This window comes from Lytechinus variegatus, chromosome 9 (genome assembly GCF_018143015.1).
Source record: "Lytechinus variegatus isolate NC3 chromosome 9, Lvar_3.0, whole genome shotgun sequence".
Taxonomy (NCBI): Eukaryota; Metazoa; Echinodermata; class Echinoidea; order Temnopleuroida; family Toxopneustidae; genus Lytechinus; species Lytechinus variegatus.
Window position 1 is genome coordinate 26,493,872 of NC_054748.1, and position 13,824 is coordinate 26,507,695.

The window sequence follows — 13,824 nt, forward strand, 5'->3', positions numbered from 1 at the left end:
ATATGAAAAATTTTCATCTCGCTCTTTGCGGTCGCATCAATGTTGTTTAGTTAGATGACAATCCTGTTCATGATTACCAAAAGTGCTTAGAATGTCCAAATTTTAGGTCAAAATATCAATCACTTTTAAGCTCGCGATCGCACTCTCACAATTTTTAAATAGATACCCATCGTTTCCATGGTTACAAAATATGCTTAGAATGTCCAGTTTTGGGTCGGAATATCAAAAATTTTAAGCTCGCGCCTCGCTTTAAATGATTGGTTAGATACACATCCTGTTCATGATTACTAATAGTACTTATAATGTGCAAATTTTAGGTCAGAATATCAAAAAATTTGAACTCGCGCTTAGCGCTCGCATTAATTTAATTATTTAGATAAATACTCTATACCCATCCTGTTCATGGTTATAAAAAGTGCTTATGATATCCAGTGTTGGATTAGAAATTCAAAAATTGTCAGCTCGCACTTCGTGATCACATAAAATGTTGATAGGTACCCATTTTGTTCTTGATTACCAAAAGCCAAGTGCTCATAGATTTTTTTCCAAATTTGAGGTCAGAATAAAAAAAATGTCAGCTCACGTTTCGCTCTCGCATCAATAATAATTGTTTAAATAATTCATATACATATTATGCTCACGGTTGCAAAAAAATGTAGAATGTTTGATCGGAAAACAGATGCCTGGCTGGGCGGATCGGGGTGTCATTTCCCGAAAAGTTCACAGGGGCGCAAAAATAGTCGCCCCCCCCCCCTCGTAGTGCAAAATCCTGGATACGCGCATGTCTGTTGGGCATCGTTTCCAACATTGTACCTAGCTCTTTATCTATACCGGCGTGACACTATATAAGTGCATGGTTTCCATTTCGTCTGATGCCAAATCGTCAAATTGCCAACTCGCCTACTATCATTTAGTCTATCATTAGTCCATCCATTATCGTCTAGCAACCAGTTGGTCCAATAGCCATTTAGTCCACATACCATTTGGTCTAATTGGACAACGTGCTATTGTGCAAAATGAATGAAAATGAATTGGATACTGGACCAAATAGTTGTTCGAAGAAATATTGATGGACGGAATGGCTATAGACTAAATGAAATTAGACCATGTGGTGAGTGGACGAGTTGGCACTTGGAAGACGACGAATTGGCAATTTACCAATGGAGCTACTAGGCCACTGAATTGAACTTGTCCGAGTGTGCCATAACACCTAACTGCATTCTTCCTCATATCCAATACACCCCCCCCCCCCCCCCCCATCATCCGCCGCCCCAAGAAAGGGAAGGGGGATCACATGGAGGAGATAAGAAAGGAAGAAAGAACGATCAAACATGTCAAAAGGGAATATGAACGCAATATTATAATACTCTGTTTGAATCGCTTCTCTTTCATGGAATTTATAGTTTGATTAGATCGTTTCAGTCTTTCTCATTATTTTATTTTCAACCCTCTATTTATATAACCACATTACTATCAAAAACCTGCGTAGCGAATTACAAACGTCCCATCCTCTTTTCACCACCCATGACATTACGTAAGTATCATTTTATTATTATCATGTAATGAAATTCATGCTGTATTCACACGCTGCATCGTCTGTCAGCTTGACTAAGTATACCTCGTAAATATTTATTTACAAGGTAAAGCTTATTTCCAAGGTAATATTTATTTACAAGTTAAATCCTACAATTCCCATTGGGAATAAGCTTTCGAGCTTTTGTGGGTCATCCTGTGTAAGCCTGTTGTTTTTATGGTGACTTGCCAAAAAATCAATCAATCAATCAATATAATGTTTGACGATATTCAGTTGAAATCAGTGACGTTCAACATAATGGGGAAGGATTGGGGCTATATGGATTCCCAAATTTGTCACGGCCAAGACAAAAAGAAAGCGAGAATTGGGAACTATTATCTGAATATTATGTCAAAATCTATCACCGATAAAAAAAATGATTTGTGCCCGATACGTATATCTAGCCCAGGGATTCTCAAATGGTGGCGCGCGCGCCACTTGTGGCGCACGGAGCCTTGCGGAGTGGCGCTTGGGAGCCGGTATAAAAAAAATTTTAAAAAATAAGGAAAAATTTGGGAGAAAAAATGTATCTACCAGTAACCTGGAAATAAGGATTTGGTAATCATGTTTAAAAAAAAGAGAAAACCAAAACTGTTTAATTGACACTTAATTGCTAACTGATTTCCTCAAATTTTATCCAATTTAGCACTCGATAACCACTATGAAGATCGATGTTGTTCTCCTTTTTATTTGTTCTATGCTGTATTGAGTTTATGTGCTACACAAGTGATTCGAAAACCCCGTTGGTAGGATTTCTATTTCAAATTTTTCATTTCCAGAGTATACGTTTTGGTTAAGAGTTAAACATCAAATAATATGATATTCAAAGAACATCCTGATCATAAAAGATTATGAATTTGGGACATAACAAGCAGAAACTTTGTTTCCAGAGCCGATTAAAATCCGAAGTTGTAAAAGTGAAATACATATATATACTCAGATGCACTGCCTGCATGCATGCACTCTTGCTTAACACGAACTGAATGAATGATACTGCGCGTGAGTTATAGAGACAGGGGTAGTTTGGGGCGTTAGTGCAGTGCAACGCCTAATTTTCAGCCCTTGCAAAAAGATCAGGGAACGTAACTTCAGCCACTGGCATACAGATGGAGGTTGGGATTGGGGCCCCCAAGTGTTTCTTGGCCAAGAAAAAAGGAGAAAGGGAAAGAGTGGAATATTGTATTATGTCTTAATATTATGTCAAAATATAGATTTTTGTACCTAAAGTTCACTATTCTTGCTTCAGCTGCCATATCTAGCCCTTCATTTTTTTTACTCATTACGCCACTTGCTTCAGCCAATATAGATCTGGTGCAGAACAGTCTGAACTAGTGGTATCATTGGTATGTTGTGAAAGAGTCACTGGTCATTTTTTTCCTATTAATATTGTGTAGTTTGTTGGCATTTGTATTTCATCTGTTGATATTAATTAGAGCCCCTCTGGGAAATTTAAAAGGCCTCATATTCCAAAATTTCTGGGGGCTCTGCCCCCTCGACCCCCACCAGGGGCCTCTATATCCCCTCCGCTGATACATTGCTGGTTTGGGTAATGGATAGTGGAGCATTACAGATTCTCAACAAGAAATGTGGCGCTTCAAAAAAAGTAATTGAGAATGGCTGATCTAGCCCCTTCATATTTTTTACGTTCATTATTTACACCACTGGTTGAAATTATACGTTCATGCATGGTTCCTAACATCTTTCTGCATTTTTCGATGTTTATACAATTCCTAGCCTTGGGTTGCGTGTATTCCTTATGTTCGCGTTTTCAATGTTATTTTTCTCTATATTTCAATATTATTCTCTCCAACTTTATTATGGTATGACTATTCAAGGAAGTATAATTACTCGTTTGCTTGCATGCCCCATCATGCCCATGGCCGCTTTGCCTTCACTTCAGAATTATAACTGCATCCTCATTGATCCTCCTGGAGTTGTAAAACACCCATAAAGGCAAAATATTATATTTTTATCGGCAGCATATGTGCATTACATCACCATAAATTAAGTACATCAGAACATAGCGTCCATGACCAGAAAAATCGTATACCAATTAAACCTCTCCAGAATGGGCTTGCCAAAAAATTTCAAAAAAAATTATTTTTGTTTTGTTTCGAAAGTCACATCACCACATAGTTTAACCATTTCAACACTTTCTACGATCAATACGACCGCCTCGACTGATCTGATACGATTAATTATTCCGCGATTATATGGCCCTTGGAACGGGGGGGTGCAAAGCACCCCAAGCTCTTACAAGGGGATGCGGCGTGTATTGTTTTCCATATAGGCAGCACCCCTGGAATTCTGGTAGGTGTCGAAATTGATAAATGAAGGAAAATTACCAACATTTGTATTGGAACCATTTTTTTTATATTTTTCTTTTGCTTTGTCAAATTATCTCAGCACCGCCACCAAAAAAAAATCGTGACAGTGTGAACATTGGAACTTCTTTTTCAATCATCAAAAATGATTATTATATCATTTTCCCGCATGAGTTTCGAAATGTTGACACGCCGGGATATCTTTTGTCCCAATATGAAAAATAAATTTCCACTCTATAAAACAACAGTTATCATTCTTTTTTTCCTATAGTTATAAAAGGGAAATGGGAGTTACACTTCCATTGCTAAATAAGTCTAAAATGTTATGGCAATCATGATGCAAGTATAAATGTCTTTGTCCTGCTCATGTACGTCACACGTTCATTCACATTTTTTCAACAGTTGAACTGCTCGTGCACATACTGTATGCGTAGGCCTTTCCCGGAGGCCTCCTCTCATTTGTTGCAATAAAAGGTCATCCTTCCATCAGTTTTTTACTTGTTTATTGTCAAGTGGTAGCAACAGTTGATCTCCCATGGGGTGCCCCTATCTATTACTGCATCATTGGTATCCATTTTTCTTTGACCATTCTTTCGTGGGATAATACATCAATTGGATGATCCTATTCATCAATAATTGGATGAGCCTATTCATCCATTCTTTCAGTCATCCATCCACTGGTCGTGTTGATGGTTTGATTATAGCATGGACCAAATAGGTCCATGATTATAGGCTACCCCCACCCTCCCCATACTGCATAAAACCTCGGCAACTCACGGACTGGTCGTATGAGAGTGTGTTCTTCTCTGGAAATGTACACATTTCAATGCAGACGTACTTGAACAATTCCCTTGTACAAGTTGTACATTGCCATGATTGCTGCTTCTCTAAGTTTGCTTAGTCTTCTTTCACATACGTTATTGCACTTTGTCCCACGGTGTGTCTTGTAAAGTTCTGTTGAAAAACTCTTACATGCATGGTCGGCCCTGGAAATCACAACTCTGGATACGTAGAGCGGTTCTAGACCATATAGCACCGCCCCGGGGGGGGGGGGGGGGCAATTGACAAGTGGATACCATGCGCGACCAAAAAACACGTAAAAGGATGTCTTTTTTTACGATAGGGCACGTTACGTACGTATCGTTATAAGGGTGTCAAAAACACAAAAATAATGAAAAAAGGGTATCTATTTCGCTAGGAAAATTACGTGTTTAGGGTCGAATTTGCGGGGATGATAAAACAAATTTAAAATGTTTTATAAAGAATGTCCTTTTTGCCCCAACACTTCGTGTGTAGAGTCCGATTTGCGCGAGGTGTAGAAGGTGGGGTCGTACTAAACCAAATAAAGTAAAGCCGACGACCGAAGGACCCGTAACAATGAATATTCCTGTACTTGTTTAGGGTTCATTTCAGGGAATATTTGCCAAGAGTATCGTTTTGTTTCCAATACTTGTTAAGGGTAGGGTTTCACTCGCCAATACTTGTTAAGGGGTGCATTTTCAGAATATGGAAATTACGTGTTTAGGGTGCTTTTCGAGACCCCATGGTCGTGCATGCAGGATGGTATCCACTCTGAATGGAAGTGCCCCCCCCCCACCGCGCAATACTCAACTTCTCATTAATTTTACCATATCTCGATGCAAGCTTTCTGTGGCTGCAAAAACAATACTTTTCCAAGAAAACTTGTCCCTGGCGTCATGTCTGCCCCCTCATTTTTTTTTTTTGGGGGGGGGGGCTCATGACGCCTCTACTCTGCTTGCTCGAAATTTGCAACTTGCAATTTGCGTTGGTCACATTCACACTATCACGGTCTACACAATGTAGACTACACGTACGTACTTCGCATCAACAGGTTTCTCAGCTCACCTTTTGACCTCTAAAGTTCAATCTAAACAAACGAAAAGTGGTCAAGTGTTGCATTGGGGTTGCATTTTCGTTTTGTGTTGGTTTTATCATGTAGAGCTTTCTGTAATAGCTCTATGGTTTTACTATAGGCCGCAGAACCCAACCCGCCCTGAAAATAATCGTTTTTTTCTCTTCGCCCTTTCCCTTTCTTCATGCTTGGCTCTAGACAGAATGGTGGTGGCCGTCTGTTTAGAGTTTTAAAATAGTTTTGTTTTAATTTTTTTTCCAATTTCTCCTCTGTACTTTGTGAGTGGAGACAAATAATATCTGAAACTGACTGAAACATTCAGGAAAGAAAAAAAAACACCAAAATATTATATTAGGAAGCTCCTTGGTTGTGTTCAGATCCCTTTATGATCGCTCTCCTGATTCTCTTTTTACATGGGTGTCGATCGATCGGTATTCTTGGTTGGGGGGGGGGTGATGATTGACACAAATGTTCTTGTGGATGGGGATCTTTCAACATTGACATTTGCCGGGAGTGGAGATATGCACGGTGTTCTTGGAAATTCCTTCATTGTTGCAGTGTACTGTACTTATTTATTTTTTTGGAAAATTCGATTTGTGTTACAAGTAAGCCTATTTTAAACTCATACGAAAGAAAAATTACAAAAATTGTCTGGGACATTTTGATTGAGCATGATGTATGCAACTCCTATCTGTGAAAAGTTATTTGTACTTTTTCAAGATCTACCCCTCTGGGATTTACGTCCATGGGGTTTTCCCCGTTTATCACCCTTTTACTCCCGTTTATTTTTCCACCCTTTTAAATTAATTGATTTATTAAAATTCATTTATTCACCACTAGAGGATGGAACACCTTTTCAACAAAAGTTGTTTTTCGTTGAGGTCCTTTCATGTCATGTGTTAAAATATCATATAGGACCTACATACATTTCATTCTTTTTCATCTTGAACCTCCACCCATCTGTTTAAAAGTCCTGGAAAAGAATGTTTTTATTTAATAACAATATACACAAATTGCGAGAGAAACAAACTGACTGATGGCATACTATAATCATCACTATAATCATCATGATCAAATTTTTCATTTTTTCGTCATTATAATTTTTCTACCCTAAATTATTTGGGGGGTGATAATACAGGCCACCCCCTTGAAATATTGGGAAATATATCCCCCTCCCGTGATCGACACCCATGCTCTTTTACCAATCCACTTCTTTCTTTCTTCTCTCAGTCTCCTCCTTCCCCTTTCCTTTGGGGAGGGCCGGGGGAGGGCCAATGAGTCAGTATACAGTAAGCTGCGCTAGCGCCTCGCTCCTAGTTCCCGTATAAAGCACCCCAAGCTATGAAGGGAAAATGTGCATATAAGAGCTACAATCCACATGAATAAAAATCAAACTCGGCCCTAATTGCCCTTCTCTGGGATTCTCGTATCTCTTTTAGTCCTGGAGTACTTTCAGATCCATGACATTATAGATTCCGAAAGTAAGCCGTATTGAGCAATCCTTTGCTTCCTCATTCACGTCAGATAGTCAACGTGTCTGAATCCTTATTCACGTATACGATACAATCATAGCTCAATGTAATATTCTCGTCCTGTGTGTGCTATCGCTAACAGTGGATTATGTGTGAAACCAATGCAGAGAGAAAGCATATCGCTAGCCGGCTAGCATCGGCTCATTGAGCTTGCACGCACCGTTCGATGTTTGCGTTCTACTCAGCTTCACATACAGTACTGCACTTAGTTGATACGGGGATTTCTTGATACTGCGCATGCGCCATGACGTATTTCATCAATATGCATGAGGTTGTAATGAATATGCATGATTCGAACGGTGTTCTTATCTCAATTTATTTTGTAACCCGAGAGGGCGTCAACAATTAAGCTAGGTTAACCGAGACGAGGTATAATTATGTTTCACCCCTCAATATCATGAAAATAGAAAAGTTATGCAAGTTTCTTTTCCGTGATAAAATAGAGCAATAATATAGGTATTTAATGAATGCAATAATTTCAAAATTGATTCATTGCCCTTGTCTGAGATCAACCAATCATACACTATACCTTTAAACCCGACTTCATCTGCCTAGAATACGGGCCATCGGGTTTATTACCACCCCACACACCTCGCTCAAATTGTACCCTAAACACGTAGTGTTAGGGCAAAAAGTACATCCTTTTAAAAGTATTTTGGTGTTTTTATCCCCTCGCAAATTGGACCGTAAAGACGTAGTTTTCCGGGCGAAATATATACCATTTTTTCATTATTTACGTTTTTTGACACCCTTATTACGTTACGTACGTAACGTGCACTATCTTGAATTGAGATCCTTTTTACGTGTTTTTTGGTTACGCATGGTATCAACTCGTCAATGGAAGTACCCCCCCCCCCCCGGGTGGGTTTGCTCTGGGTTGCATTTGCGAGTAGATCATGATTCGTCCCTTCCAAAATTGAACTGGTCATGCACGAAGGTTTAGATGTAACATGCAAGATGAAAACGATCAAATCAAAGACTACTCTTAGAATATTCTTCATAATAATAATTATAGGAACTGATCCTTTAGTCATTGTTCATGTTGATCAACAGGAAATGTCACCGATAATATAAGGTGATTAACGTGATTTGGTATCTCTCAAGTTGTTGGCTTATCCACTTGACTACCATTTGATGAAAACTTAATATACATATATCATTAAAAAAACATACCAAGATAACCGTTTAACAACATGTACATGTCACGGCTATAGTTCTTATTGTCTTGATCGTTTAATGTATACTTCTTTTTATTGTATTTCGCAGATCCTCGGAAATGGACCTCACTGCATGTAGGAAGCTGGGTCGAGGCGGTAGCAGCAAAATATGCCTTCGAAGTGAACAAGTCAGACTTTCAAATGAACGGAATGGGATTGTGCCTTATGAAACGGGAAGGATTCTTACATCGAGTGCCCGAACACGGTACGATTCTTTTCGAAGATTTCCGAAAGAGGCTTCGGCAGTATCTCACCGCATGTCGGCAAAGGGTGCGGACTACCTATTCGCACCCAGGGACCGCAACACTTCCCGGTAGAGCGCACCACTTCCCGGCACCCACCGCATCAGGGGCGTCACAAGTGCCGACATCACCCATTGTTCAACCCGGTCAGGCGGGTTCTCAGTTAATTGCCCCATTTTCGGCACTTCGGAACGTACTTGATCGCAACCCATCGGGAGTTTCCGGGATTCATCGGTCTTTGCACACGGTACCACCACAACAGGAACCGTTGCCGTTTCGGAACATTGCACCGTTTCCCGGGAATAATCCTCAACCATCGGGACGGAATGATCATACATTTCTGCCACCACCTCAAGCCGGGCCGTCCGCGAGCACGACTGGACAATCGTCCCCTCTAGTAGCCACTCTAAATGGTCAGTTCTATGCAGCTGCTTCCCACATTGTGGGTGCATCACCAATGCATCCACGTCTTCCTATTCCCGGTTTACCGGCATCTACAGCAAAAACGTCATCTCCTTTGCACATGACCCTCCCGACCTCAGCTTCCTCGGCTCACCCTTGCACGCAAGTTACACCCGTTCAGAGTACCTCGGTGTCTACGTCGTGTCAAGTACACAATCCTCCAGCCGTTTCCGGCCATCGTCTCTCTAACTTTCCCCACATGGGTAATCCATGTTACCTCCATCATTCACCGTACTACCGATTTGTTCCTATCTACCGAACAATGCGAGTTGTCGGGCGTTTTGAGCCTGTACCGTATGGGTATCCACTCACTGTACCCTCAACGACATCACCCGACGCCTCATCAGACGTCCCGCCAAACCAACCACCAAACGCCACACCAAGCGTCCCGCTAAGTGCCCCACCGAACGCCACGCCAAACCCCGTGTCGGAATCCACGAGCCAATCACAAGCCTCCATTGCATCTCAGAGCACGACGTCACCGCCAGTCAACCAATCGCAAGCTCTAGATTTGTCAACCTCAAATAGTACTAGACCCGCTCCATCTCAAGAGCAGAATGTGCCTTTCAGCGGCGGTCATAAGCGAATCAAAACAGAACCCCAATGAAAAGAAAATATTGATATGTTATTATTGTAACAAATATGAACAGATTTACATTGAAATAGACAGTAAACTCTCTTCACAATGTCTATTGATTCGCGCTAACAGATACATAACCAGCAGCCTCTATTTCCCCGCATTTATCACGATTTTCTTTTTGGTAACTTTCCTAGGAGGGACGCAACCGCGTTATTCAGTTTTCGCCGCGACTATAGCGAGTAATTTAGCTCGCGTATGCATGCTGTGCGTGCAGTAGAAATGACGTCACTACCAAGATTTTGACATTCCTACATTAACCCGACCAAATGTGATTACCAGGCGATGATAATGATATTATTTTTAACTTGATATAACTGGTAGCGCGGATTTCTTTATTTAATGCAATCATTTCCCCCTTCTGAATTTCAGCTGCAGAAATAAACCCACCTTTTTGTTAATTATTTATTGGAAAAAAAATCATGTATATATATAATTCCATTTTCTTTGCTTTAATTTCACCTTTTTTATTGATCTGATGAGTCCGCCACTGGTTTACCTCTTTCAGCTTTCGTCCATTTTGTTTTTACCTCACTTGTGATTGGATGTGTGTTTTCATTGCAACTCTTGATCAGCCAATCAAATTCGAGCTCTGATTGTATATGAGCCAATGGCCTGCCAGGATGTAGACATCATGCAAAATGCTTCTTGCTGATTGGTTGATGCATTAATAGCGGCATGGGAGACCGTAAGGCTATTGACACACTACTCCTCTTCTGATTTACCCAACCAAGTTTTGCGCAGAGTCAATCAGATGCAAGGATTTTCAGTTTATATCATCTGTCAGCGAAGATTACTAAAAAAAAGGTCTTTAAAAAAAACTAGTGAATCGTTTCATCAACATTAATTTTGTCATTCGATTGTCAGGGGCCTGTTCCTGAAAGAATTGTGATTAATCGCAACTCAAGCGCTAATCGTAAGTGCACTCGTCTGATTGGCCAAAAAAATCAAGTTCTGATTGATTTCCGGTTGATTGATTGAGTTGCTTTTGATTGCAATTCTTTCTGAAACGCGTCCCTGGATCTGAAAACTTTCCTTGAGTTTGATTGGCTGAGAAGGGCAATTTCTAAAGTATATGTCGGATAAAATAGACTTTGTCGGATAAGGCATCCGACAAACCTTTCATGAAATACTGCAAAGACTTGAAACGAAACTCGTACACCCATTTAAACATAACAAAACAAGTAGCTCCCATAATTTTTCAACGAAACAGTTGCAGATGAGAAGGGCAGTTCCTATGGTAACTGTCGGATAAAATAGACTTTGTCGGATAAAAACATCAGATAAATCCTTTTATGAAATACTCCCTGACTTGAAACTGAACTCGTGCACCCATTTAAACATGACTAAACAAGTTGCTTCCTTTAACTTTTCAACGAAACAGATTTGAACAAAATATTTTGGCATGAATGTGGCTACATTCATTGGCTAACTTTGTAAAGGTATTACGTTTATATATACCTCTATTTTCATCGTTCCTTTCTCTCTTATCTCTCACTACCTCATTTTTTGTCTATACATAGGGCCTATAGATTGATTCTTTTCCATTTCCCACTTCAAAAGGTCTTATAGTTAAATTCTGCTGAACCTATGATTTTGAAGCTATAGGTGTAACGGGTGTGTATCATACCAGTAACGTACACAGTAAAATGCTGTTTAAGATCTTATACAACGCTGTTTACTATATGAACCTTCAGTATTTGTTTAACCGTTTAAACAATCATGTTTAATTCATTGGAAATTAGATATTGTAAATTAAGCTTTGTTGCTTAAGATTTAAACAGTTGTTTAAATTGTTTAAACAATTACTGTAAGGTTCATATAGTAAACAGCGTTATGGACCTCTGTAATTTAAGATTCATTATCGTTCTTGAAGTGGCTATACTACTTTTTAATAGTGCGCAATATAATGCTTTCCCCGAGTATAGTCTTACCGAAATATCTGCAGAAATGCACACACGGCCACGCAATTACCGTGAGTATTGACAGATTAAATATTTCGAGTATGAACACGGTCATGAAAATGAACTGAATCACCACAGTAAATTTACCCGTTGTTCGTACAGTACATGATTTATTGCACAAATTTCGCCACAAGGCACATGCTTCTCCCAAGTCGTCATTATAGAGAAAAGTCTACCTCTTTGTGTAGGAGTAACAGGGAAAAGCAGTTATACCTCATGATCATTTGATTTATTTACAAGCGTATTAGAATAAAAAAATATAATCAAATATAAATTATGTAGGCCTGTCTGAAGAGACTCTTCCTTTTTGCGCCTAATATTCTTTTCCTCGATCATTATACACAGACAGTTCAGATTTTAGTTTATTTACCATTCCACATAATTTGTTATTCAGTGTTTCATAATGTATTTGCCCCTCAATAACTGGGCTTTAAAATCTCTTGTTTATTTCGTATTTTTTTCATATAACCTCCAGGAAAAGTCGATAGTCGCTCCTGAAACCTCCAATAATAATCAGTGACGGTAATTATACAAGGAGTTTTTAAAATAAGTTGGTAACAGTATGAAAAGCACATGCATAACAGTTTTTCATGCATATAATGAATATCTTGCCATTATGTACACGGCTATCAGAAAAAATATATCTTTAGAAATACTTGAAGTTCTTATAATTAATTCGGTATTGGGTTCTACAACTGTTTTTTTTTATATTGTGAAGATAATCATTGTCATATAAGTGTCATACAATGTAAGCAAGTTCTCTTTACATGATTAACCTGTATACCTCTAGGTAAGTGTTCTGTACATTTAGCAACTTTTCTTGAGTAAAAACATGATCGTATAACTTTGTATATCTGCTGTTTCAATAAAATCAAGACATATTTTCATTAAAGTCTGCTTCCAATAAGTAATGCTTGGAATAAACAGTAAATCCTAATCTTTATTTTGAAAGAATGTTGGGAAATCAAGTTCCTTTTTATAGCTATTTTAATGTGAAGCCATGTATATGTTTCTTTACATGGTTATGATTTTAGTCTATTTTGGGGTCTCGAATTTTCAAGGATTATTTTGATATATGTATATATCCATCTCACGATTGTCAAACATGGATTATCTGCGTTTTTCAGCTTTGCTTTCAAAATATAATAAAGTTTATATTTGATTTTACACATCTCTTCTGTTCGAGTTACGCATTAGTGTGTATTTTTTACATGAAATGATCGTTTTTCCCTTTTAGCTGGTTTTCTTTCGTTTTTTTTTTCAATTCTTCCTCATTTTCTTCTTTATTTCCTTTTTCTTTGATTTCTTTTCTGGTTTCCCCTTTCTTTATACGCCTTCTAGAGTTGTATTTCTTCTTCCTTAAAATATTACTAATTCTCCTTCATCCTCCTCTTCTCCTTCTTTTCTTCACACTTCTTATTATTCTATTTTTTCTTCTTCTCTTCTTTATCATCATTTATCTTCTTTATATTTATCTTCCCTTTTTCCATTATCTCTCTCTCTCTCTCCTCACTTGTTCACTCCATTCTTTCTTCCTCTCTTATGCACTGTAAAAACTGTGGTGTTAAAACTGACACCTATTGGTGTTAATAGAGGACCACACCCTGAGGTTTTAAAATAACACCCTAGATATTAAACATAACACCAAAGAGTGTAAATGTAACAACCATAGGTGTTGTAATAACACCTATAGGTGTTAAACTAACACCACCCATTTAACACCGGTGTAAAATAACTGGTGTGGTCCTCTATGGACACCGGTTAACACCACAGTTTTGCTGTGTGCCTGTCTGTCTCTGAGCGTGTTTCTTTTAGTTCCATAGAACCTATAAATTAAAAGAAAAGAGAATAGTTTTAGTCTCTTCCCTTTTATCACAGATTGAGCAGGACATTTGAGAAGTGCACAGGGAGTTTATACATAAGAGAGGGGGTCCCCGGGTCCCTTCAATTATTGTACCTTGTTGCATTGGCGGCGGAAGACAAAAAATTTAGGGGATGTC

The 13,824-nt window shown here is 38.9% G+C and overlaps 1 protein-coding gene across 3 annotated transcripts in view; it reads left to right on the forward strand.

Moving 5' to 3' along the window:
• The window catches only part of LOC121421573 (proline-rich protein 36-like), a 40,798-nt gene extending 27,807 nt beyond the window's left edge, over window positions 1-12,991 (forward strand). For all 3 annotated transcript variants that reach the window (XM_041616320.1, XM_041616322.1, XM_041616321.1), the window contains exon 3: window positions 8,569-12,991. In XM_041616320.1, coding sequence (XP_041472254.1) covers window positions 8,569-9,830 — 1,262 coding nt within the window. In that variant the 3' untranslated portion in view covers window positions 9,831-12,991. The remainder of the gene's footprint in view (window positions 1-8,568) is intronic.
• Window positions 12,992-13,824: the final 833 nt, after the last annotated feature.